The sequence below is a fragment of the Ambystoma mexicanum genome, chromosome 4p (assembly GCF_040938575.1).
Source record: "Ambystoma mexicanum isolate Mex_15411 chromosome 4p, UKY_AmexF1_1, whole genome shotgun sequence".
Lineage (NCBI taxonomy): Eukaryota > Metazoa > Chordata > Amphibia > Caudata > Ambystomatidae > Ambystoma > Ambystoma mexicanum.
In genome coordinates this window covers 276777730-276805460 of record NC_090927.1, presented here as the reverse complement: position 1 = coordinate 276805460, position 27731 = coordinate 276777730, and the positions used below count along the sequence as shown (strand labels likewise).

At 45.8% G+C, this 27731-nt stretch overlaps 1 protein-coding gene across 7 annotated transcripts in view; it reads left to right on the top strand.

Annotated features, from left to right (window-relative positions):
• Positions 1–27731, top strand: part of PLA2G7 (phospholipase A2 group VII) — a 314769-nt gene that overhangs the window by 219981 nt on the left and 67057 nt on the right. For all 7 annotated transcript variants that reach the window (XM_069605817.1, XM_069605818.1, XM_069605815.1 and 4 more), the window contains exon 8: positions 12689–12780. In XM_069605817.1, coding sequence (XP_069461918.1) covers positions 12689–12780 — 92 coding nt within the window. The remainder of the gene's footprint in view (positions 1–12688; positions 12781–27731) is intronic.

Here is a 27731-nt window from a genome sequence, read left to right as displayed (position 1 = left end):
ATTGGTTCCATATGATAGATGACTGCATCATGATCGTAACATTTTTCATTTTTGTTTTTCTGTGATTTGGTAGTGCATCTATGGGCAAAATTAATTTTTAAATGCATGAATAGTATTGGTTCGCATAACCCATTCTATTTCTGGGCATCTTTAAGTTTCAGCTTTGAGTTTCATTTCTTGGGATTGTTAAACCATGAAGCTAGCAAGCCTCTCAGCCAATCATTAAGCAGGAGCTGCTGACATAGGGCCACCATTGTTTGTTTGAGTTTCCATTAGGCTGACCACCTGGTCATGTTTTATGAAAGCACCTTATGCACAACAAAGTTTCTCTTAGGAGAACAGGCTGGGTTGTGATGGAAGCAATTTGATTTTCATCAGCCAGCACACCATAGTTCGGCCACTTCTGGTATTTTAAGCTGTATTTATAAGAATCTACTCTCCTTAGATGAACTCACAGGGGTGGGGGCTCTCATTAACTTGGATACCTGGTCCACATGGCCCCTTTTTAATCCTGTGAAGCTAATGTGTTTTTTCATGGTACCCGACAATACATCTTTCCACTCCAGATAGACCAAGGCAAGTTTCATGGGACACATAAACCTCCCCCCATATTACACAATCTACGCAGGGCTGACTAGTTTTAACTTGTAGTCAAGTTAGCAAGAGAAAGAACAAAACAATCATTGTAACTTGTTACCACTGCATTACTGCACCGCCATACTACAACTTTGGTGGTGAGACAAAGGAAAAACCTCCAGCAAAAAGCTGGCAGTATTTCTGCTGCCTTACCACCAGAAAATGGCCAAATCGGCACAATTATCAGCGGAATTACTGCTGGTGGTAATTCTGCTGAAATCCCCATGGCGTCCTTTAGACTTCATAAATGGGGACTAACGCCACATACCACCACTTGTAATCCAGTGGTAATTCCGCTGGACCAACTGGCGGTTACTAATTCTGTTTGGCGGTATCCTGCTGGATTTACCAAACTTGTAATGAAGCCCACAGTTCCTTGATTTATAAGGAATAAAGTAATTATAGATGAGATACAATGCTGCATTGCCCTTCACCGACATTTCTTGTTTGTAGATTCTGGTAAAATATTATAGTAGAGCAACAAGGGCAAATTTTTCATGATTGCCGAGAGTTTCATTTTTAAACTAGTGCATTCAGCATTGTGTGTTGTGAATATTTAATCCTGCAGAACTAACTGTGTGGGAGTTGAAGATCTTTTTGACATACAGTTTGCTGCAGTTCCTGATGTGTGGCACAGTCCATATCAATTCTCGAACGCTATCTCTCAAGTACACACTTTTTGTCATAAATGAAGGAACAGACCAGCCTCTACTGACTGTCTTTGGTTTTCCCCTACGTTTATTGAGAAATTGATTTCAATAACAGCATAAATTGTATCTGTACTGACTCTCTACATATTAAATTCATATATTTCATTTCGGGCATTCTTGAATGACATTGTGAGCGAAGCGTAGGAACAAGTGGGGAGGCTAGATGAGAATGCATGCCCCTCGCTTTCCTGAGGCAGAGGATGCAGGGCAAAAGGACTTGCAGGGATTTCATTAACCACTATCTACTCTAAAAAGACGTGTTTATGCTGACCATGGCAATATGTACCAGTTTTCCCACATAAGAACATTCTCATGTTGGCTTTGCCCATAATGCCAGTGATAATACCATACAACTTTAGGAAAAGTTTTCCTTTGCTTTCCGTGACAATATAGGCCAGGACCCACATGCAAAAACACTCAAATTGGCCTATGCTGGCTGCACCAAGATATGAAGTACCCCATCTACATTTTCTTTTAATATCATGGTCCTGCAAAAAACATGTACATGATGCTGAGATGTGCGCTTCTCTACTCCTCCACCTGTGCCCCTGTAGCGCCCTCCTCTGTTTGCAGATGATTTCTCTCTGCTAGCCACTCACTCTCCAACATCTACAGACTGCAATGACATACTCTCATCACAATCCTTCACATACACACCTAACCCCACGCACGGCCACATCAGTCACACAACACTCCAATACTCACAGGCACGCACAGTGCAAAAAAAACATACTGTAGTTTTGGTGATTGGTCTCATGCCTTGACCCTCAGCGGTGCTCCTCTTCCGGACTGAGTGAAAAAAGGGGGAAATATGGTACCAAACGGCAGCAAGATGTAATTACAGTAAAGCCATGGATAGGAAAGCTATCCTGGGGTTTAAAAATGGGATTTGGGGAGAAGGGAAGGTGCAAAATTCCTTGGCAAAAACAGTTAAAGGAACAGCTCGGGCATTTTCACGGAAAGCATTCAACTAGTTGGAGCACAGCTTTCAGTTTGACACACTGTGGCTGATCTCATCATTTCATGTGTCTGCCACAAACCTGCCCGTGATTTCATTGCACAGATCGCTTTGCTCAATAGCACAATGAATATAGTTCCTAGGACATGCAAGCAACTGGGAATTCTCAGGAGAGCTACCAGTTGCTCGAGATCGTCCAGTTGTAGAACCCAACTGCAGATAGAACCATGCCAACAGCAATATGTCTGTGGAATACTGGAAGAACCAGAGTCTTGCCCCAAACCAGATTCACCAATTGCCACCGCAACCTTGTTTTGAATGTGCAGTTTGCCCCCAATGTGTCCAAATGATACAAAAACATGGCATGTTGGGGGTTGTGAGAAACCTGAGGGTATTCTCACTCCTATTCCCCCTGGATCTTCTTTTCAGGTAGCCAGGGAACGGCCATCGCTGTTTGATTCAGAAACTGGGGGTGGACAAGCAGGGGAGGATCACCTGGGTGGAGGGTCCTTGGGGATTGGGCGTAAGGTATCCATGGGCGAGACACAGTATCCCAAAGAGGCAGAAAGAAGAGGAAGTCCCGAAAGCTTTTATGGGATATGCTGATTCCCGCATCCCTGATCCAGGTATCATTGTCCCTAACTCAAGTCCAATTATCCATGACCCAAGAGGGAGGAGGAAACTAGTTAACTACCTAAAATTGGGTGAGAACAAAAACCAAATAAGACAGAGATAGGACTTTGATACTAATATCCATTCATCTTCTACCAATCTAGACCACAGGCAATACTATCCAGACCCATGCTTGTATAACAGAACATCAGGGATATGGAATACTCTAGCAAAAGGGGAATCCATCCCATTAAATGAAAACAAGGCTAGAGGATTCCCCTATGTCCCCTGTCGATCCCCTAATAATATTCCAGTAAACAGATCTAACCTCCGATCACAACCCATTAAGAACTGGGATTGAGAAGAGGCGATTGGGAGCAATGATGATTACCCATAGAAACAACAGAGATACAAAGTGAGGCCTACCATCTAAGACCTTTGAATTGTCCCACTAATAATCAGGCAAGTTCAGCCACATTTCCCCAACTGTGCACACCTGACTCCAATTGACACTCACATGCAGTATAAAACGGGTGGTTCTGCCAGAATCTGAGGCGAATTGGAAATGCTGGCTGGACCAGAGAAGCTAAGTAGCAGGGAGCTGCAGGAAGGGAAGCATGGAGGATGCAGTGAGAACGGTGTGCCGAGGCACTGGCCCAGTGTTTATGAGGGGCTGCAGTGTGTAAGGGGGCCATGTCTCCAGGGAGCCTGAGCGAGGCAGCCGGCTTCCTGCTGGCGGTGTCCAGGGAAATGCTCATTCCCTTGGGATGTGTGCCGATCACAACGGTGTCGGAGGGGCAGGTGGTAAGACCCTGACCTCGACTCAAACCCATTTGACATGCTCGTACATTAAAAAGAAAAATGAAGGTGCAAAAGAGCACAGTGAAAAGTAAGGAGAAATGTGCAATAGGCACAGAAAGGAGGAAAGAAGGTGCAAGTGTGCAGGACAGAAAAAGGTGGTGTGCAGGAAGCACAGTCAAATGGAAAAGGACAGAAGAGGAAAAGGTGCCAGAGAATAAGGAGAGGGATTGGAGGTCAGAGTGGTCTCGTCTGGGAGGAGCAAAGAACCCAGCGTTATCGAAAGTCTCTGATACTACCCCCATGAAAGAACTGTAAATTGAAAAAGTACATTCTGACAAGAGGAACTTTTTATTTGTTTGTTGAACTTTGTAAAGAGGGGCCTAGGTGCGGGGAAGGGAACCCAAAGAGGCCCACTAAAGACATTGTTGAACTTTGTGAAGAGAGGCCTAGTCTTGGGGAAGGGAACCCTGAGAGGCCTAACAGAAACTGTGTCTGTTTCTGTTTGGAACTGGAAGGTTCAAAGCTTAGGGAAGGGACCCCGAAGAAACCCAGAGACATTGGGAACTCAATTGACTTGCGTCAGGACCCCTGCATGGAAGGTTCCAAGGGCAACCCTTTTGAGTTTAACTATTTTGAACTGGCAGAACTACACCTATTCGTAAGACTACCTGAAACCAGCTGTGGATTACATTTCCTTTTTTTGAGTCACCATTTACGAAAATCCCTTATCACATTTGGTTTAAGAGTGAGGGCAAGCAGAGGTCTGGACAAACTTCGGGTTTGGATTTACATACATCGACTGCCCTTAGAAGCATCAGTTGAGCGAATAATCACCCTAGAGTTAAGGCCAGGTAGGCATTACACGAACCCCACAAAGTTTGATAATAAAGGTTTTCAAACTGTTGAGTCTGTGTCTCTCGATACCATGCCTGTCACACAGGGTGCACGTCTGCGTTTATCATCAACCTTCCATTGTTCTCAGTATCATACCTAGTTTAAACATGCCACCAACCGGATGCCATGCATCTTTGATCTGTATCATGGCCCATCCTTTTGCAGAAGCATTCACCCCCTGCATGCTATGCTGCATCTTCTGGTCTTGCTAAGCTACCAGCGAGTTCATGGTAAGGAAACAAAGTAATGGAAAATTCTCAGAAGTTTGCATCTTTTTTTTGGATGATTAGCTAGGCACCTAATGCATTGACGATGTGGACCAAAAAAAGGATATTCCCTGCACGGTCATACACAATGACTTTGTTTCCTTTCAGAATAGAATTGGGTCAAATCAATGGTTGTGATAGTTAAGGATGCTTGGGCACTGCCCATGGCCTCTCTGCAGCACCAATATTATCTCAAACGTATGTTAGTGTTAATGAAATAGCTTTTGGATTGTTGACTAAACACGTATGGCAGGATAGTTTGTTGTCCCAACTAGTCTTTTTAGAAAATTGGAAAAATAAAGATATGAATACATCGTGCAGCTGCCAGACCCTTGTCAGCATGACCGAAGTACAGGTTACTCACCACAGTGACTCTTGCACTGATAGTCTGTCCCGCCTCCGCCTCTGCAGACCCATCACATAGCCATACCCTAGATACCGAGACTAGAGAGCAATGCTTGGGAAGCATAAGAAAATGTAATGCATGAGTCCTTACCTCAGTGCCAATCTTTCTGCAAATGCCTCAACATCTGAGAGCATGGTCATCAATCATGGCAAGAGGCATCTTTACCTGTAAAAGAAATACATTACATCACATTCTTCCTCGACCTCTTTAAATGCTGCACTCAGACATTTTTATCATGAACAGAAATCTACATATCTTCAAATGCTTTAGGGCCTGTTATTTAAAAAAACGTTCCTCCTAGGTTCCATCCACGCAGCTCCATGGTTATGTTTGTAGTGGTGCCAGCAGAGCAGTCCCATAGGCCGGCGTTCTAATGTTATTACTGCCTGGTCGGAGAAGGAACTTCAAGGGGGAAAAAAAATCAATGCATCATTTTTTTTTTTTTCTAAAACATATTTTTATTGTTTTACAGTGTAACATAACAGAGTAACATCCCCTTGGAGCCCCCCCCCCCTCCACCCTCACCAACCCCCTCCCTCTGGAAGGCTTGTTCCATGTTCCTACTTTCCTCGGGATCGTCTATGAGGTAAATATGTCCGTGATTCTGATGTTGTGCGGGCACCATTGTGCCATATAGTCCGATTGTAGGTATTCCAGAACTCCTAACCCCCCCCCCAATCCTTCATGAATGACCGATTCGAGCCCTGTAGATGGTGTGTGATCTTTTCCATTGTCATTTGCGATCAGACCTTTTGCAACCAGGTGTATATTAATGGTGGGTCTTGTTTTTTCCAGTTTTGGGCGATAGTGGCCCATGCCGTTATGACCAGGCTCATGAAGCTTCTCCATTGTGCCTTGCTATATTTCTTGGATTGATGCCCTATCATTCCGCATAGCCACACTTTCTCCCCCAGTTGGTCCGCCTCTGGGAACATCTTATTCATTTCTGTTATTAGTTCCAATCAGAATCCTTTGACCCCTTGACAGTCCCACCAGATATGCCTCCACGTGCCGGCTTCTGGGCAGCCTCTCCAACAGCAGTCGGGCGTTCCTGGGTACATATTGTTAAGCCTCTCCAGAGTGTAGTGCCATTGCGTGACTATTTTTGTCCACATTTCCCTGGTCTGCACCGCTCGTGTTAGTTTGAGAATGCCCGCCCACAGCTTCTGCCACTGCTGAATTGGGATCTCTTCCCCTAGTGTTCTTTCCCATCTTTTCAAGTAAGTCCATTTTATTTCTTCGTCCTGTGTTTTGATGAAGTTGTATAGTGTGGAGATCAGTTTCTTAGTTCCTGAGTTGGATAAGATGTATTTTTCGAACGGGGTTAACTCCCTTGTGGCCGCCTGGGTAATCTCTGGCGTTGCCAGCCACTGTGTGAGCTGTTCGTACTTGTATCTATCCGCCTTTGTCAAGTTCCACATAGTTTTACAGTCTGCAAAGGGTCGTACTTCCTTGTCGCAGAACATTTCTCCTATTTTCCTGCAGCCTGCCTCTTCCCATTTCTCAAAGGCCCTGGGCTCTTGTCCTGGTGGGAATTGTGGGTTCCTAAAAATGTGCGTGACTGGTGCTGTCGCCGTGGTCATGAAACCCTTCCGTGTCTGTTCGTCCCATGCGCTCAGTGTAGTTTTCATGATTTCACTAATGCAGAGATTTGGGTGTCTATGTTGTCTTAGCTTCCAAAGGATATCTTCCAGCGGAGTTCTGGCGACTGCCCTATCTTGAGTTACCCAGATCGATTGTTGGTCATCCCCCAGCCATTCTTTCAGGACCCATAATTGCGCTGCTTGGTAGTATTTCCTGAAGTGTGGTAGTGACATTCCCCCCTCTTTGACATGTGTTGTGAGGATCGCTCTCGCGACCCTTGGGGGCTTCTTATTCCAGATATATGATGAAATTGTCTTTGACAGTGCTTTGAAGAATGAGTTAGGAATTCTTATCGGGAGGGCGTGGAAGTGATATAGTAGCTTAGGTAGAATATTCATTTTCACAGACTGGATTCTACCCCACCAAGAGATCCTCAGCGGGCACCATCGCTCCATGTCCTTTTTCACTCTGGCCAGTAATGAGGGGTAATTGCCTTTGTACAGTGAGTCCACCCTATGCGTGAGTGTAATGCCCAGATACCCGATTCCTTCATTTGCAATTTTTAGACCTTGTGATCCCACCGCCCTTTCCTGTACCTCTTTGTCCTCTGCCAATAATAGTATTTCGGATTTGTTCCTATTGATTTTCAGGGCTGATATCTCCCCAAATGCCTCCAGTTCCTGCATCGCACGTGGCAGAGACTCCCCATGATCCTCCAGGGCTAGTAGCATATAGTCTGCATATGCTATTACCTTATGTTGTCTGCCTGCCATCTGAATCCCTTTTATTTGGGTAGTTTCCCTAATCCTAATAAGCATCGGTTCCAGGAATATCGCACATAGGAGGGGAGATAATGGGCATCCTTGCTTTGTCCCCCTGGTAATCTCCATCCTGTCTGAGACTTCTCCGTTGATCGCTATTCTTATTGATGGGGAGATATAGTTGGCTTTGACCATTTTTATGTATTGTTCTCCAAAACCCATATGCTCTAGCGTTTTGAAAAGAATGGACCATTCCACCCGGTCAAAAGCCTTTTCGGCGTCGAGTGAGAGTAGTATGGCTGGCGTATGTGTAATGCCTACGTTTTCTATTAAGTGTATCACTCTTCTTAGGTTGTCATGGGTTTGCCTGCCTGGGATAAAGCCTGATTGATCTGGATTTATTAGGGAGGACAATAGCGGGGAAAGCCTGGCTGCTAGGATCTTTGTGTACATTTTTGAATCTAAGTTTATCAATGCAATTGGGCGGTAAGAACCAGGGAGGGAGGGATTTTCGCCTGGTTTGTGGAACACCAGGACCTTAGCCTCATTCATGGATGGGGTTACATTTCCGCTTTCTTTGAAGGTGTTTAGTAGTTTTGTGAGGAATGGGGTGAGGATATCTGCATATATTTTATAGAAGGGGGCCATGAAGCCATCTGGGCCTGGTGCCTTGTTATAAGGGAGTCCTGCTATTGATTTCTTCACCTCTTCCTCCGTGATTTGGGTTTCCAGAGCTATTTTCTGTTCTTCCGATATCTTTGGGATGGGGAGGGACTGCAGGAATTTGTTTTGATCGCCCTCGTCTGGGTGCTCAGTCGCGTAGTTTTTGATAGAACTACTTGAATACCTCCACTATGTCCTTTGTGCGTGTATGGGGCTCACCTTGAGCGTCTTTAATGTTTAGAATGGTTAATGATTTTTGTTTTGCGGAGAGTTGTCTCGCTAAGAATGTGTCTGCCTTGTTTGCTTTGATAAAGTATCTCTGCTTGAGATAGAGGAGGGATGTCTCTGCCTTTTTATTGCGAAGCATTTCCAGTTGTCCTTGCGTGTGTCTCAGTGCTTTCTTAAGGCTTTTGGTAGGATGTATTAGTAGCTCCTCTCGCATATCAGTGAGTTTTTTTCTAGTTCTCTTTCCCACCCGTGCCTTTGTCGGTCCTTGGTGGCTTTCAGAGCTATCATGTGTCCCCGGGTAACTGCTTTGAACGCTTCCCAAACTGTACCCAATGGGACCTCCCCCGTGTCATTTTGTTGGAAATATTCTGCTATCTTGTCCCTGACTGCTTCTCTAGTCACCGGGTCTGAAAGCAGATCCTGTGGGAGTCTCCATCGCCAGAGCCCCCCACCCTTCCCTGGGGTCTGTACGTCCAGCCAGAGTGGGACATGGTCCGAGATTTCGATTGGGCCTAGTTCCATCCCTTGCACTTTGCCCAACATTCCCACCGACACCCAGAAGTAATCTATTCGCGACATTGTGTTGTGGACATGCAAATAGTATGTGTAGCCTTTATTTTGGCCCTTCAGTTCCCTCCATGCATCACACGCCATCTGGTCCATTCTTTGCTTGAGATGCCTGGATGGGGCCCCATGGTTCTGTGGTCCCCCCGCGCTCCTATCTAATTGCGGCTGCCATGCCATGTTGAGGTCGCCCCCCAGTATTATCTCTCCCTTCGCAAACCCCTCCAATTTCTCCATCGCATCCCGCATGAATCCGTCTTGGCCCGTGTTTGGCGCGTATATTGATGCCAGAGTGAGCCTAGAGCCCTCTAACAATACATTGGGGAACGCAACCCTCCCCTCCCTGTCTGTCTGCTTATCAATTAGTGTTGCGTCCCTTCCCCCCAGTGTGGCTATTAGAACCCCGCTCACTTTTCTGTAGCGTTCGATTGTGCCAGTACATTGTAACCTCTGAGATAGACCTTCCTTCTGTCTTGTGCTCTTATATGTGTTTCCTGGAGTAGTAGGATGTCCGCCTTCTCCCTTTTAAGCATATTCTCTATTTTCTTCCTCTTCACTGGGGAGTTCAGGCCCCTAACGTTTAACGTTAATATTCTGATTTTCCCCATTGCAGTTGACCATGATCGGGTGTCATGTGAGACGGAGTGTCGTGATCCAAGCTGTCTTCCGGAGTAGCCCTCCCGTCCCGCCCTCCCCAACTTCCCAATTCCCCCCCCCCAATTATAAACAAACAACCAACTTTGATCCCGAGGAGGGCCCGGGTACCTATGGATGCTAGGGCGTTGCGCCTATCGCTCCCTGCCCTCTGTGGACTCACTCGGGTTAAACTTTGCGGGGAGTCCTAAACCCCGCATATTCCTCAGACCTTCTGCGTGTTCATACCTGATCCCCAGCCGGGCCGCTAGGAATTTTTTTTTCCGAGTTCCTTCGTAGAGTGCCTCTGCAAGTTCCGTAGTCTGGGGGGTGCCCCCTGTCATCGTCCTGGATGGGTGTTCCTCTACTCCACTGCTGCCGGTTTGGAGTTCCCCCTACCATTTGGTTTCTTTTTCTGCCGAACCACCTCCCAACCTCTCGGCCTTTTTTGCAGTTCCCTTTTTGCTTTGATGTCCCTGTCTCCTTCCTCCTCTGCTTGTATGTCCAATATATGGAGCCCTTCTTCCCAAGTTGTCACTCTCCTTTGTTTCCCTTCCCACTCGAATAGCAGGCCAAAAGGGAATGTCCATGTGTACCTTATTTCTTTTGCTATCAGCTCTTTTATTAGTGGTGCATTTCCCTCCTCTTTAGTAACGTCACAGATACCAGGTCCTGGTAAAGCTGTATGTCTGCCTTATATGGTATACCAGCCTCGCTCTCCTCAGTATATGTTCTTTCTGTGGGTACGATGTGAGGGCTGCCAGTACGTCCCTAGGTCTTTCCCCAGGGGCGCCAGTTCTTTTAAGGGCCACTCTGTGTATTCTGTCGATCCCTATGATGTCCGCTTCCTGTGCTTCAGTTAGGTCCCTGAACACTTCCTGTACCGCTTTCTTAAGATCTTTGTCCAGCACGGTCTCGGGCATGTTTTTAATGCGGATGTTAGATCTGCGGGACCTATTTTCTAGGTCCTCACATTGGATTTCTAAGTTGTGGGTTAATCGCACTAGGTGTTCTTGGGTTCGCTATTTTGTTGTGTCTCTTCGTCCACGTTTTGCACAATTTTCTCTAGTGTCCGTCCTTTCTTCCAGTTTGGCTACATCTCGTTTTAGGTCCTGAACTGCCTGTTTCATGTCGTTCCTCATTGTGGCGAATTGGTCTTGAACCGTCGACATGAGTTTGTCTTGCAGCTCTACGAACCAGGCGTGCATGTCGTCCCTTGACGGGGGTTGGTTACTTGCGTTGGAGGGGGGATGGAGTCCAATGGTGGTTCATCCTGCGACCTTCCCCTGGTGGTTATAGGGGTATCGGACTCCCACATTTGGAGTATGCTTGAATCTTGTCTAGCCGACTGCTGGTTTGGTTGCGTCACACCCACTTTCCCCTTTGCCTTGGACATTGCCCTTGCGGTGTGAAGTACTCACTGGGTTTATTTGCTCCTTGGCATGTTGTGCCTTGGGTGCATCTGCCTAGCCGTTCTTGACTTGGCGGGGTGAGCTTAGCTGATAGTGTGCCCCGGGTTATATTGCCTCCTCTCTTCAAAAGGCGCTTGTTCGCCCTTCAGCCTCCGGATACCTCTTGCCTAGTTGCCCCCAGTGCTGTTAGAGGGTCTGGGGGTAGAGTCCTTGACTAATTGCCTGTCTCTTCCCGTTAAATCTGCCCAGAGTACAAAGGCTGAAGTGTATGGGGATTTACCCCCTGGATGCAGAGTGGCTTTGTTGGCCTTGTGGGGGAGCCTCTGTGCAGGTGGGGTGGAAGGGGCCCTCTCACCTGTAGTGCAGTCCGGCCCGTCACTGTGACTCCTTGGGCCGTACGCTTCCTTCTACGCACGTTCTATTCCTCTCATGCTAAAGCCCAGCCACGGCTCCGGAGTTCTAGCGGGAACTCCTCTTGCCAGATGCAGTGTTCCCAGGAGACGTTGCAATGTTGGGTTGTCGGGGGATCCTCTGCTCCCGTCGTTGTTCCGTTCCCCGGCGCGTAGTGTGCTTCGCTCCGGGCGTATCCCTTGCCGCTGAATCCCCTCCGCCTGGTGGGTATGTGTCGCTGTGCCTGTATACCCAGGCTTGTCGTCTGCAGACAGGAACCTGTCCCGGCTTCTCCTTACACCGGTCCCTCAGGGCGCGCTTCGTCCTCGGTGGGGGAGGGGTGGCTCTCCGATGCAGCGCTGCCTCTCCTCGCGCTCTCCCCCGCTGCGATTCTCCTTCCCGTAGCAGCGGTGAGTCCCGGGGAGGGTCTGTAGCCGTTGGGGGTGCTTTTTACCCTCGGATCTGGTGCTAAGTGAGGTGCCTCGGTGTGGTCCGGCAGGAGCGAGACTCGACCACGTCTCTCTGCCCCGGCGGCCATCTTGGAATACTGCATCATTTAATTTGCATGTTTTACTAAGTGAAATGAGTAAGGATTACAAAAGGCTATATGTTGGGATTAACCTTGTTTTGCTTGCCTATATATACCCTCATTGGGAATGGCAATTTATTTTTGTTAACTCCTAAACATCATTTTACTCGCAACTTCAAAAAATAGAGAGTACTTCCAGTTCAAAAGCTCATCAAAAGCCCTAGTTGCCCTTTCTTCATTTGGCTGAAAAAGTGAAGTCTTTGCAATGATGCAGTGCATAGTGTATTAATCAGGCCACCGATTTATTTTTCCCATATTACCTGAATGTAGGGCGGTTATTTTTCCCACCCAGTGGACCAGTAGAGTCCTGCTGACTACTACTATGCAGAAAGCGTGAATGAGGACGTTTTAAGCTCAATACAAAATGATAAATGCATGGCAGCAAGTGCATTTATTGGGACACCCTACCCATGTTGTCGAATTTAAGTGGTGGAGGTCCAACACTTGTGTTTCATGGACATATTACTTTTGATAAATATATAAATATTTGGATGGGACTACGTGGTGCATGAGAAAGATATTCTACCAGACACGTAGCCAAGTGAAGTGCCGGAGTGTAACCATGTACCTCTTCTTTACAGGGCTCCATTGATACCGACAGAATAGCTTCTCTTGGACATTCGTTTGGAGGGGCTACAGTGATTCAGTGTCTTGCGAAGGATGCAAGATTCAGGTTGGTAATGCACTGGCAACTGATGTTGCATAAAGCATTTGGCGCTTCTTTATTGCTGTGTGGTAATGCTTACCTTAAGCATACAGTATGCAATAGGTTCTGCTGAAACTAAAAAAAGTTCAACTATTGTCAGTGATGGGGGTTTCTCTAACAAATAAGAATGAATGTTCAGTTGTCTTCTCTGACTGTCAACTTCATTTGACCTCTCAAGACAATTTAGGATTCTTTTTAATCTTTTCCTCCTTTACATTCTTGCAACATAGCCATGTGTGTGTTGTGACTGTTGACCTGTGCAATGGGCATCCCTATATGCAAGAAAGCTTCTACTGGCTCTCCTCGCTTCTAAACACTGACCATTCTGAATCCAACCTTCTTCCCACGTACTCTACAGACTGAACCGGCTCTCACCATGTTTCATCAAGGAACCTCTACAACCCATTTCCAGCTGGCAACCTCAACAACCAAATTCGGTCTCGTTCCTGTAAAGACTACTCCAAAGGCTACTCGTTGCCAGGTCACCGACATAATTTTACCACCTCGTCTTCTATATTCAAATGCTTCTTCATGACCCGCTGCTCTGATACCATAGATTCTATCATAGTCCAGAACCACATTTCTTAATTGGGAACCTTTGGAACCGGGCTGTCATTGCTCTCCCTTCACGCTGACTAGTCATACAAAGTGCTGGACCGGTGTTCCTAGTTTGTCAAATAGATACCACTGCTGAAGGTTATGTGGCAGTTTTCTAAGGGCCACTTGTTTTCCTCACAATTCACAACCTGTATACATTATGACTGATAGGACGGAGTGGACGACGAGTGGCAGTCCTGCAGCTGAGCTGAGCACGAAACACTGTGGACCTGCCTTTGGAGTCTATCTCTCATCTCCATTGTTACTGTGTGCTTGTGGGAGGACCCACAGCATAAAACCAGCTCCAAGCTGCGGAGCGGCCGTGGAGTGGACGACGAGTGGCAGTCCTGCAGTCATGGCTGTCATGGCTGTCAGGACTGCTAGGGCCACCAGGCCAGTGGACCTAAATGCGTCATCCAAAGAAGACGAGGAAGGACGTCGACTAAGAAGCTCTCGGCTGCGTGTAAACACACCCACTTTTCATTCTGATGTGCTTACAAACATACCAGAGCTGAGACTTGCCCTCAGTAATTCCAACGAGGCTGACCCAGCCCCACCATCTCTATTGCCAGTACACACAGTCGGGCCAGTGAGCGGCGGCCAAGATTCACCTCCGCCGTCGGCGGAAAACAGGGAACAGAAAAACCAGCTTCCGCTTACCTTGCCGTCAGGCCTGCTGCAGCAACCTCCGGCGCTCGACTTGGACCCACCCTGCACAGAGCGCCCATGTGACCCGTGCCACACGCCGGCGGCTCTCGTGTGGGGAGCAGGGGGAGTCCGGGGTTTGGGTTTAGCGTGGAGGAAGAGGGTGAACTCGCTCATGATTCACTGGAGGAGGAAGCGGCCGGGAGCGAGGAGCCTGCTCCGGATGCCCAGCAGGAGCTGGCCACACCCCCTTGGCCAAGGCCAACACGTGTGGAGGCACTGATCGACGCGGCTCTGGGGACGGCGTTGAACACCACAGGAGAGTTGGATAGAGTATCAGTCTCCGAGGCTGCCATCATAGCTCCGAATCTGAGGAAAAGGCAAAGATTGCCTGACTCAGTATCTTTGAAAACAAAGAAAACGTTAAGGAATAATATGAAAAACACACGAAAAAACAACCTTAAGATGAATAGCCAGTGTGCTAAAAAACCACTGGTAACGAACACGACCATGTCTTTTGTCACTTCAAAACAGGCAAAAAGAACTGAGGAGCCACATCCGAGGACCTTTGTGACAAATTACTTTCATGCATGAACAAGCTCCAGATCGGAGAATAGACATCGCTCACTTGAGCTATCCGATACGGAAATACTCAAGGCCATCCGAGAATGTCTACCTTTCTCGAAACAACATAGGCTGTACCTTAACTAATCTGCAGAACTCAATATCGCTCCTGAGCTCTGAAGAAAGGGAGTACACGACAAAATGACAAGAACTTCGAGAGGGGGGAAATGGCTCCCAATCTGCCCCCGCCTCTAGCAAAGGCACTGGTAGAAATGAACAATCCACATTTCTTGCCAAATAAACAGCTAGATCTGAATGAGGGGAATGATCTTGGGAAACCAGGCTCATTGGCTACAACTGAAGAAAAGCCACTGTCGCCCCAGAGGGAGCAGGACTCGCCGCCAGACGCCTATAATGACATACCCAAAAACACCTCTCTCACGACTGAGTCTAAGAAAAGAGGCTCTCCCCCGCCTGCACCCCAGCTGAGAGAGTTGGACCATGACACAAACCCAGATAACTCATTAACTCCACTTAACTCGGCATCTAAACGCCCGTGGAAAGTATGGGGCGACCTTGGCATTCTCATCAAAGCTCCTGGGGGATTTGGCCACCTCCCGCCCTGTCCGGATGCGACTACGAACAGAAGAAGCTCTTTGGACACAAATCGGCTTGCCAAACTCTACCGTCCCAGCCTGACCACGTCTCGAACTGACTCCCCAACGAGGAGACCTCCAATCCAGCAACAGTCGCCGAGCCAGTCGGGCACCCCCAACAAAAAGACAGACTTACTTTCGATCATGTCAGCCATGACGATACCTTTAGCGCCATTCATGAAGCTATATGAAGCAGGGGCAGACTCCTTAAAAGACCATACAACCCTGCAAGCAATGATCCATAGTAAGGTCATCTTCCTGGAAGCTTACATTATGGCACTGGAATCAAGACCAAAGACCATGGTGTCCTGCCATGAACAGCTGCTCACCAATCCCCATGAGCCCCAGCAGGCTAAGAAACAGGGGGTGGTCTGCAATACGACAGGAACACAAACTATTAAAACGATCGACTTAACAGTCAACAAACCAGACAACGATGGACCTACTGCGCAACTGGCCACTGAAACACAATGGGATTAAGAGGAAGCCCAGAAAAATCACTCGGAGCCGATTGTACGCCAGATTGCCAGGAAACATTGGTTACTTCCAAGAGTGGGTCGCTAAAGGCACTGACCATGCCCACAACCACTCGGAAGAAAACAACTACGCTTATGATGGCAAAACCAGGCTTTCAAATGACAGAACCGATTTTCCAATTTTCCACTCCGCCTTGAATTAACAAAAAGCAAACATCAACCCCAGTGTCTTCAGTAAGCCACCAGACAAATAAAACAGTGGGGAATTCGAAAATGGACGAGGCCTCGTCACCTAAAACCAACGACTTTCTTGAGAACGAGCCTCTGATGAACCTGAGTTATTAGACCAATTGCTGACACAACCAATTTTGGAGCGAAACCCCACTGCATCGACCAAACCAACCACTAACATATCAGAGGTCAACTCCGGTGATAAGGATGACAACTTGGACAGACATCATCAAACACTTGTGAACAGGTGTAAAAGAACAAATAAAAGAGTAAACTGGAACCAAGAAACTCTGAGGCAAGTGAACCAAAAACCTCTGTTGCAAGAAACTGAAAAAGTAACCGAAAGGGAAACAAAGAGAGCACTCAACGAACAGGCCGTTGTAAGAGCTGGACGGGAGAAACAACTTAACTCGCCAATGCACCACGACCATTCAAAAGAAAAAACTAAGATGAGACCGAGATACGAAACTCCTCCAAAGCACAAAGGACAACTCTGCAAAAGAGATAGCTCATACAGCCCATCGCCCCCTCGTAACTACAGCAAAGATAAGATCAATATGAGCAAAGAGAACGAGTCGGCGTCCGGTCATACACTTAGGGAAACAAGAGAGACGGGCCTGCACTATAGATCTAGAACCCAAATCTATAACGAAAAACCAGGCTAAATGGATAATCAAACTGACGCAATCTGAAGAAAACAATGACAGGATCACACTGACTAGGAGTTTGGTGTTAATTTATTTTTTAATACTTTTATTAATTTTATTTCAACAAACAATACAACAAAACATGCAGTGCATTTAGTGACATTTTAAATATACATCGCTTCGTCATGTCCACTGCTTCTCCCTTTCCCCCCCCCTTTCGAACCTACTCCCTTTCATGTTCTGTTTCTGCGCCTTGTGATAGGGATCCCTCTTCTCTGGTTTCCGTCAGGTCTTGCATTAGCCCAAATAACTCTGCTATTAGTTGTTTCCAGGCTATCAGGGTCTCAGCCTCCTCCTCCCCCCCGGCATTACTTGCTTCTTGCCATACCATAGTTTAGGAGTTCAGTGTTAACACTCTTTAAACATATCTGAAACTTGCGTCATATCAAGTCAAAAGATCTCCTAGTGGTGGAGCCCAGCCACAAACGCAGGAAAGCAAGAACTCACTTACACATTGCTTCAAAAACATTAAAGTCTACCATCAAAGACAATGTAAATGAACTACGAAGGATGGGATACGAGCTAAGTGTATACCCAGCAGGCAGTACAACAAAGAGTCCAGCTAGTCAAGATGAAAACAAGCGGCAGGGGCCGCACAGCCGCAGCTCTAGCGAACATCCCTACGAGATATCCAGCTGACGGGGGGGACGCGGCAATCAAAAACCACAGCAATGTGGAGAAGGAAAGTGGTAGGTCACCAGAACATCAGAAGATCAACAACCACATCACGTCAAAAAACAAGGAACGAGAGGCAACAGTGCTGGTCCTGACAAGTTTGTCAACAAATAACCAACAAAACGACAACAGCAGGCCTGGAAAAGGAAGCAACACAAAAAGAGACGATACCATCACTAGATCCATCTCACAAACGGTACCAAACCAAAAAACAGAGTGAAGCATCAAAGAAATGTGCGCCAATGCAAGGGCTGTGGTCTTGGCTGCCAAAAACCCTAATGTCACAGAAACAAAAGTAGCAATCCACAGACCTTGAGCACACTGATCAAGAAAGTCATTGCCCTAATCATCTAGGTCAAACCATTAGGATGTTCTCATGGAACACGAGAGGGCATTCTCACATGCAAACTCCCAGCGACATGGACATTGGGACCTACGACATAAATGCCTTCAGGAGACCTGGCTGACAGAGCACCCTTCAATGCAAGGGTATGAGCTAGTGCTGGCTCCAGCAAAAAAAAGGCCCGTTAGGACAGCCTTCATCTGGACTGTTGATCGCCTGTAAGAATGGATGTGGGATCCAACTGGAACAGACACTGATTAGCAACCAAGCAATTCTGATGGTTAAATCATCATGGATATAACAAGGCAAGAAGTCGTCCATGTCGGAAAAAACAACATTAATAATAGCAAACACGTACTGGAACCCGGCCTCCATGGACCCAACAGTTTATTTGGGAATGGTAGAAGCAGCAATAGATGAGGCCTTCGCAGTCCGTCTGGCACAGCACTTTCTGATATACGGCGACCTCAACGCTACCTGTCTACCAAGAACAGGAGTCGACTATGGTCAAGTTAACAAAACTGTTGCAGGGCAGCGTGGGAAACTGTGGATGCGACTGATGGTTTCAAAAAACCTACATAACTTGGACGAGGCCTTCCCAGACTCAACTCGCCCACCATCGTGGGAGAGAAATGATGCCAAGGCCACGATCGACTACATATTTGTAACAGAAACAATACTGTCAGTGACTAAATCTTTTGAAGTCACAAGAGTCAACGCCAGCGATCATAACCCACTCTCAACCACTTGGTGGGCAACGTCTCTACCCACGGACCACATGCAAGCTCAGATCGACAGCAACACACAGGGAAACTGAATAAAACTGTCGGCTTCATCAATTAAAGAACTGGAAAGTAGATTTAACATCATGACCTACACAAACAAAACAGACTACTCACCATTTTTAACAATGTACAAGAAGGGATCGACCTCGAAGCAGACCTTTTGGAGAACAACCGAGACACGTGTGCGATAAAACCTTGGTAGACAAACAACGAGAACTGAGGAAAATTCAATGCAGGGCAAACATTATTGCAACTCCATCAGCATTCAAAGAGGCAGAAGCAGCCTCAAAGCAATATAAATCCTGGGCTAAAAGTCATCGGTTACACCTTTACCAACAGGACTCCGAAAATATCTTAAACATCATAAGTGGCAACAAAGCAAGATCATTTTGGAGCCTATTGAGAACAACATCTAAGGGTTCAGAAAACTCCATAATAAATGACATTGGCGAACACACTTGGACAACGCATTTTAAAACCTTGTACCTAACTCCAACAACTACAACAACCTTCTGCACCAGGGTGGAACCTTCACCATGGGTAAGAGTGGACGACCAAAGTGAGATATTAGACCGGATCAAGTCCTTAAAGAACTCCAGAGCTCCGGGGTCAGATGGGATCACCAACGTGGACCTAAAGACGCGACCAAACGAATAGGCGAGCCTCCTTAGTAAAATCTTTGGGAGATGCACGGATTTGAAAACCATCCCGCCATCGTGGAGGTCAGCAACAGTGGTCCCAATATTTAAGAAAGGCAACAAAAAAGACCCGGCGAACTACCGACCAATTGCGTTACTAGACGTAATGGCGAAAGTATTTGGCTCCTTGATACTGGATAGATTTAAGAGCTGGGCCCAAAACGCGCCCTGTGAAGACCCATTTCAAACGGGATTCAAGAAGAACATAGGCACAGCGGCAAATATCTTACTTCTGAATGCCCTAAAGAATAAAGTTTTGGAAGGGGGGCCTCTAATCTTCATTGCCTTTATTGACCTCACTCAGGCCTTTTATCGAGTAGAAAGATCAAGACTATGGTCAAAGCTTGAGGCCTGGGACTGCCCTACTGCCCTGTTGGACCCAATTAAGGCCCTACATACCAACACCAGTATGCAAATTTGCCTGGACCAAAACAGCCTACTGTCAGCCGCGATTCAGACATCTCCAGGTGTAAAGCAATGGTGCCCGTTGGCTGCGGCCCTCTTTCTGGCATTTATGGGTGACATCAAAGGCTCATACGCAAAAATTAGAGCATTTCCGCCAAAGCTATGTAAAACAGCGATCACGAGGCTACTCTATGCAGACTATCGAGTCTTGCTAGACCATACACCGATTGGGCTACAACACCAACTAACTAACCTACAAAGCTATATCCAGGAAAACAACTTGGAAATTAATGAAAGGAAAACAAAGTTTTTGACTCTTGAAGTAACTACAAGAAAGAGAGAAAACACTTGTCTAACCCTCGAAGGAACTCCTATTGAAAAAGTTCTAGATTTCAAATACTTGGGGGTCATCCTGGATTCCACAAAGCAAGTTCGCGCAATGCAAGACTCATTAAGATCTAAAGTCAACAAACTGGCGGCACAAGGCAGAGCCGTAAATAAGAAATTTGGAAAGGTACTCTATGGCCCCAGTTTGGGAGTTCTATAAAAAAAAAGGTGACGCCTACATTAATATACGGAGGTGACGCCATGTTAAACCTACCCGTCAATCTACAACCTAATAAACCAAGAAATGGTGAGAAATGGCAGCAAAAGGCTATCACTCTGGAAAAGAGAGAACATCGAAGTGCTAGAATCAATAGAGTGTGATGAAGACACATTGATTGGTAACCCGGGAAAAATCCTAAAAAAACTGAAAGACCAAGATTGGATAGCCACGCTGGAAGAGGCAGGAAAAAACAAATTAACATCACACCTCCCGCCCAACACAGAGAAACTAAATGAGTTCCATCAATACATCAAAAAGTTTCCAAGTAAAAAGGGGAGAGACTTGCTCTTGCGTGCCCGGTTAAACTTGCTTCCAACCAATGAGATCTTTGCCATCAGAGGCAAGTCCCCTTCGAACCAGTGCCGTTTCTGCAATACAACAGAAAAAGAAACCATCCGACACCTACTTATAAAATGTTCCAGCAACCAACAGATAAGAGAACGATATCTAAAACATATCTTCTCGGACTTCATTCTGTCAGACGAACCGACGTGTTGGGCCCGATTGATTGGTGGCGACAAGACACAGTGGCTACTACCACCCTACAAAATTCTTCAAATCATTAAGATGCCGAGAACCTAACCAATCAAGAGGGCCCGTTTTAGAGAGACTTTCAGAGAAATTTTAGACTGACATCATCACAAGCAGTTGACCCATACTTTGTAAAAATCTATTTTTGATTAATCACAAATAAAAAAAATTATGACTGATGGCTACAGTGGCGCATGGATCTCAATGGTATGGGCAAATGCTTTTGATCACCTTATATATTTCAGACCTACCAAAAGCTCTAAAGACTGCAAGAGCTGTTAGGCAGAATCCTGTGCAGTTCCCTTGGGGACCACTGCAAGAAGATTAAGACTACAGGAGTAAGCAGTAAACCCTATTTGGTAGCAGTCTGTACCACCCACATTTACCTGGTAGCTGTGGCTGAGCAGTCAGACTTCTCTCAAGAAGAGTAGGGCAGTATATAGAGTATACACAATAGGGCTACAAACACAGTAGAGCAAACAAACACTGACCAGAGCTTTGTATCAAAAGTATATAATTATTTATTTAAAACACACTTTAGGAAATACACTAGCGCTCTAAATCAAAAGTAAGTTAAAACACAGTCAGGTAAAGTATACACACCTCCCTTGATAACTATTAGACAAGTCAGAGTTAAAACACCACTATTTGTTAAAACAGATGTGAGCGCGTAACTTAGATGGCACTCCAATAGTTAAGTTAAAGGGGGAGAAAAAGGCAGGGCATAAAAATAAAACAGTTCCCAACACTTTTCTAGGTTCAAAGCAAGTAAGTGAAGGCAGTATACACTGTAGAGCCAAAGTTCATAGGCCAGGCCCACTTTAAATGGAGCAAAGCGAAATGTGCCCAAGATCACACAGTTTAAAATGCACTAAAAGTCTTTGCAGAATGTTCAAAAGAGGTTGGGGTGATTCAAGAAGTAAAGTTAGAAGGTCTGGGGCCAACCCAGTTGGAAAGCTAAGGATTTAAGTGTCACCTTTAGCAAACTGTGGAAAGGGAGTCCAGGTACTGTTAAGGAACACAGTACCTTAAAGAGAGAGGAAGCTCCAGCGGTGGCAGTTGTTTCTGGCAGTGGTTGCAGTTTGTGGTTTCGACCAGGGAAAGAGAAGATCTCGTCGAGGAGGAAACTTGGAGTCGATGCACTGCACAGGGATGAAACCAGCCGCGGAGTTCGTCGGTTAAAAGGTGCGTTCCTTTTATTCGCGGTCAAAGTGGTGAAGCTTGGCTATCCAGCCACCGGGGTGCTTGGCACGGACGATTCGACCAAGAGACGTCCTTGAAGGCGAAATGGCGAACTGGTTGATCCCACTAGCTCAGAGGGAGAAGATCTTCTTTTGTTGTCGGGGAAAGTGGTGAGGTCTTTGCAGCAGGGCTCCACCGGTGGTGTCGTCAGTTGCAGATGGCTTCAGCTTCTCCCCTCTTCGGATTCTTAGGTCCTGTGGCGACTTCTGAAGTTCCAGTCCCAAAGGCCCTGCTTTTATGCAGAAAAACCCCCATTCAACAGCCTAGCTGTCACTCACACATGCTAAGTGGTGAGCCGGGCGGCTCACCACTGGGCCAATCAGAATAGAGTGCGACTTGGGTTGTTAAGGCAACGCAGTCCAGGGTGCCAATTCCCCTCCCCACACATCCTGTGGAACCCAGACAGAGTGGCACCAGTTGGAGGGCTTCTGTGGAGAAGCCCGCCAAAAAGTGGAACAAAGGACTCGACCTTCGTTAGAGTTACGGAGACGGACACAAATGCCATTTTAGAAAAGAGTTCTGGCAAAAAAAAACAACCGGGGCATTTATATTAAATAAACCGGCGGTATCTTTAACATTGCACCAAAAAAGTGGTGCGTTTAAAATCAATGGGAAATCCCATAGGAAATATTCCAGTGGAATATTTTGCGTGGTAACCACTGCCACTAGCCAGAAACTCGACAAGGGGGGGAATGGACAGTGCCCCCTTGAAAACAGACCCAGGGGCAATCTAATTAACCCCTTCCAGTACTTCCACAATATGATGGTTTGTACTGGTTCTGTTCACAATTTTGGACTAGCAAGGTCACTGGTGACTTTACATACCCTGGGAGACAGTAGTCAGTCCCAGGGTATGGAGTCTATGTTTGGGGGTCACTATGACACCCCTGTGTCACTGCACCCAGGGTGATGTGTAACACACATACAAAACAGATGATGCCCTATGGAGTAAAAAGGCGACCCCATAGCCCATGAACACATACTAAGTCAAAGACATACCTCAGATCATACCTAAGAGTGGGAGGAAAAGAGTCTCACTCTTAGCAGGAGAAAAAAACAAACCCCAAAAATCCAGCAAAGCTGCTGGGGGACTCACTAGGTTTGGGACATTAGCCTTATAAGCGAATTCTCCATAACAAGAGCCTTTCCTCAAGATTATTCTAATCATCCCAAACTGATTAAATTTTACTCTGATTATGCTGTGGCGCTGGATCAGACCAGACCAGACCAGACCAGATTACACCATTATCTGCATGAATGTTCTAAAAACAGTACAAATAATTACTCAATTCATTTCTCCAAGACGAAGGCCATTTACGAAAAGCTCTTGACCTTGGCATTTCAAAGGCTATACATTGAAATAGAAAAACAGCTTGCACATGATTGGCAGTACCAGGTGCTGAGGTTCGATCAGCTGCCCAACCAGAATCTACAGGTCCATCTGCAGAGTAACCAAGTGCAGACATCAGGGAATGTCATTAAGGCACAACTCAAAATATATAATGTCTTGAAATCTGTGAGAGAAAACTCCCCCATTTCCTTTTTTATAGGGCGAAATATCTAAAACAGATTGCAAAAGTTGGTAAAAATGGAAAATCAAACGTGATTTATATTTTCAGGTTAAGCGGATGAGACCTATAGCAGCAATCCTATTATGTCTAATGATCTATGACAAAGGTTCCCCAATACAATAGACTTGGTACAAAGGTCAATGTGTCTTCTATGCCTTTTAATGCACATTGAAAAATCTCAATGTCAGAAGATAGACTGTAAAAGTTTAACATGTCTAATTTAAAATGTTAAATGTGTTCAATTTTGACAGTGAAAGACTGTCAGTTAAAGGATTGACCACCTCCACCCCTCCCCCTCACAACCCTGTTGCACACCTGTTCCCAAACAACCTTAGATAAACTGAAAATGCTGAAATATAAATTTTAAATTAAAATGTTCTGTTTCATACAGATTACCTTGTTTTTATAATGGGGGGAGCTTTCACAACTCCTACTCAAGGACTATGAAGGGTGGTGCTGGATTTACTGGAGCTGAAGAATTCTGCAATGGATGGCTTGAATGTTGACTTCAGCAGACTGCAATCTTATAAGACTTTAATCAGTTCTGCTGAGCTTCAGGCCAGGTGCAGGTCATCAAGTGGTGAAAGTGAGCAGACTAGTCTCCTTCTGGTCTGGCTTTCTATGCACTGTGGGGTTCCAGATGGGATTTCCTACCCCTTCAATGCCCCACGTCCCTGGACACAATCCTTATCTAGGGGCCAAACTGGTCACTCAGTGAATATTTACCTACGTCTCTTCCCTACCTGCATCTGCTCTTCTGTCCTAGAGCCTCTCATCTCCAGATCCTCAGGCAATGGATTGCAAACCTCCTAGGGGGATAATAGCCAAATCTGGCAGGCAGTGACTGCACTGTATTCAGTGGACTCTCGGTTAGACCAGAAACAACCCAATAGTATAGTATGTATAGTATGTTGGCCAGAAACCAATCGCATCATGTGACAAACATCGCAATTGCAGAATCGTCAATGTAACCAGAGGGCGTCCATTTTGTGAAATGCCGGCCATTTGCTTTTTTCTTTTCTGTTCAAAACGCTTTGCAAAATGTATTCTATGCTTCGAACTCGCACACGGTGCAAGGCCACGGCCTGAATGCTGAAATACTAAGACAGACAGGAATGTCAAACTATGAAGAGATTAATTTTTCTTCTCTCTCACTAAGTCCTTGAAGGCGAGCAGAAGCCGCTTCTAATCAGTAGTCCAGGTGCCGGCCTGTCTAGCAAACGCTGTAGTAAAAGGCAGTTAAACCATGAATTATAGTCTTCTAGCGGTACTCCTTCGCGGAGAGTGGTATTTTCTGCTTCAGAACTGTCTGACCCTTAGCACGTTATCTGCGTGTTTCAGTTCATGAGCTAAGGAATGTTTCTCTGCTACGAACATGATATTTTTGCTGAACCAAGAGCTCTATGTTCCCCATAACAAGAAAGCTGTCTCTGCTGCCATTGCTAGAATAACTATGTTTAGACTGAATGAAGACATGTCATAACGTGTCATATTTGTCACTACTGTCAATCACCGAACCCTAGCCTGAATGATACCTTTATGGGCGGATCAAAATTGCCTTCGTACTGATTGCATGTAATGTATATATGTTGTTGCTTGAGCGTTGGTCGCTCTCTTGCGTCTCACGAGGTCTGGGAACACACGTTGCGAGACGTTGAGACCCAGTCGGCCGACTGAGATAAACTAGACTTGTTTGGAAATCGAACCTTGTGTCGTGTCACTAGTGTATATGGTTATTGTGCCTTAGTTTCCATATGCGGTCTTTACGGCCTAGCAAATATGGCATCCGAATAGGGACCCTCCCACTTATGCTCCATCGTATACGTTGAGTTTGAAGAAGGCAAAAACGAGTCGAGGACGAAGCTATCGAGCCGGGATCGAAAGGTGTTTGGGGCGCCCCTGTAGAAGTGATGAGACTCCTTTGCAGAGCTGTACACAGCCGATCCCTGATCGACGAGCAACGACCAGAGAGCATCGAGGCGAGGGTCCTGGAACGAGGCAAATTGAGCCAGACACGCAGTCACAACGATTCTTGGTTGCGTCTGTATACGGACGAATTGCGTCCTGAGTGACAAATTGGTTGATCAGGTGAGTCGTGCACCGATTCTTAAACGTTCTGATATTGGTCGAGGGTTGCTCTTGCAAGATCAAACACCCAGGTTAAGGAAAGGGTAAGGATTAACCATGCCTGGGAAATTGTCTTCCTGTCTAGTGAGATTTTTCCACTACGGTAGACAGTCTTTGGAAACTGACCAGGTCGAGCCACCCGCGGGGTCGCCGGCATATGAAATGTTCGTAAAAAACAGTATAGGGCAATAGTGTTTAATGCGATTTGGCATAGGCAGACCAGACATGTATCAAATCTACAGTGGCCTAATGATGGGAGCTTTGAATTAGCCCATATAGAAAACTTAGAATCAGTATTGCTACGCAAGAAGGCCAGACCAGCGGCGTTCGACGTCGTGAGAGACTGGAGGAAGGAAGCTAATTTCTGTTTGAAAAGTAGAGAGAAACACGCACACAGACATAAAACGAATGCAGAGAAAGCGCTAGAACATGATCAGCATCAACAGACAGAAGCCCTTAGGAGCATGCATAGGGCTTTCCAATTAGGTGTACAGAAAATATATCCTCAGCAAGATTTGCATACATCAGATGAGCTAATAAACAAAATATTGAATGAGCAAAGAAATGAACATCAAAGTACTGACCCAGTTGCACCTCCTCCTTATGTACCTCCCATTCTAGTTATTCCATCTGCACCAGTAGTAAGTTCCTCTCCCCCTGTGCTTGTGACATAATTTCCTCCACCACCGTCAGAGCATGAGCTAGCCGCTTCAGTAGGCAGTTCTACAGAGATGGGGCCTGCGCAAGGAAGCAGTAGACAGACTCGTAGTATGGTTAGCGAAGTAAGGAAAGAAGAACTGAGAGATTGGGCAGAAACCTATGTTGATGGCGGCGATGAAGCAGCTGTGCAAAGTTACATATCTGATCATAGAGGCCTTGGTGAACAGCAGGTATTGTTAGAATGCATGGGGAATTATCTTGTGAAAATATGGAGTGATTTGACCGATAGAGTGGTACCGCAAGAGTTGCGTGATTTGGTTGTCCTTTCGAAGCTACGAGATAATGCGACGAAAGTACGAGAACATGTAGGCCGAATATTTGTGTTTAAGCATGAGCTTGAACGATTGCATAGAGAATTAATGAAGAAAGATAAACCTCTTATGTCCAGCAACGATTTTTTCCTCCGTTGAAACCTGTTAGTGAAGAGATGAGAATTTGTACGCGAGATGCGCTTAGATGGATTACAGATGCCGCCATTTCCCCAATGGAAGTGCATTATACGTTTAGTCAGTATACACCAGAAATGCAGAGAAAGGTATTACAGGTCATGGTAGAGTATTTACAAAATGAATGTATGAAGAATAAGACATGTTGTCCTGCTGATTTAATGACGATTTACAAAAGAGCATTTTCACCTGAAACTGGAACGACTGCTTTTTGTCTTGATTTGGCTTTGTTGCTTAATAAACTAACAAATGTTGAAAGGCCTAGTTTGCAATTACCCATGAGGGAAGTGCCTCCCACGTTTGTCCCGAAAGTAGAAGTTGCTGCCTCTGGAGGAGCTCCAGCACAAACGATATATGCCCATTATATTGCACAGTTTGTACATGTCCCTTTTTCTAGGTAAGAGGTAAATAATATCAAGCAGACGATCCCCGATATTAGGAAAAACCCATCAATAAACAAATTGAATCGTTTCCCATGATTCTTTCTGTAGATATATGGAAACAGGTTAGAAATATAAATGACGTGCCGATATTCGGTGAAACATGGGAGAATTTGATTAGAATTGATAGTGAGAGAAAGGCTGGAGAAAAAGCCGCCACAAGTTATGTTGGCTTTACCATCGCGAATAATAGAGAAATTGAAAACTTTGGTACCCAAGAAGAGAATAGTTTGGGATAAATGGACTGCTTGTTTACAGGGCGAAGAAGGAGTGACTGATTATTTTAATCTATTTGAAGAAGTATTTGCAGGTTTTAGTGGTCAAGACTTGAGTACTGAACCCGGGAAGAGATTGTTTGTTAAGTTTGTGCAAGGGTTGGTACCAAAAATTCAAAGTTTTATAATGACATCTGAAAGTGCATGGCAAGTAAAAACACAAAGTGAAGTATTACA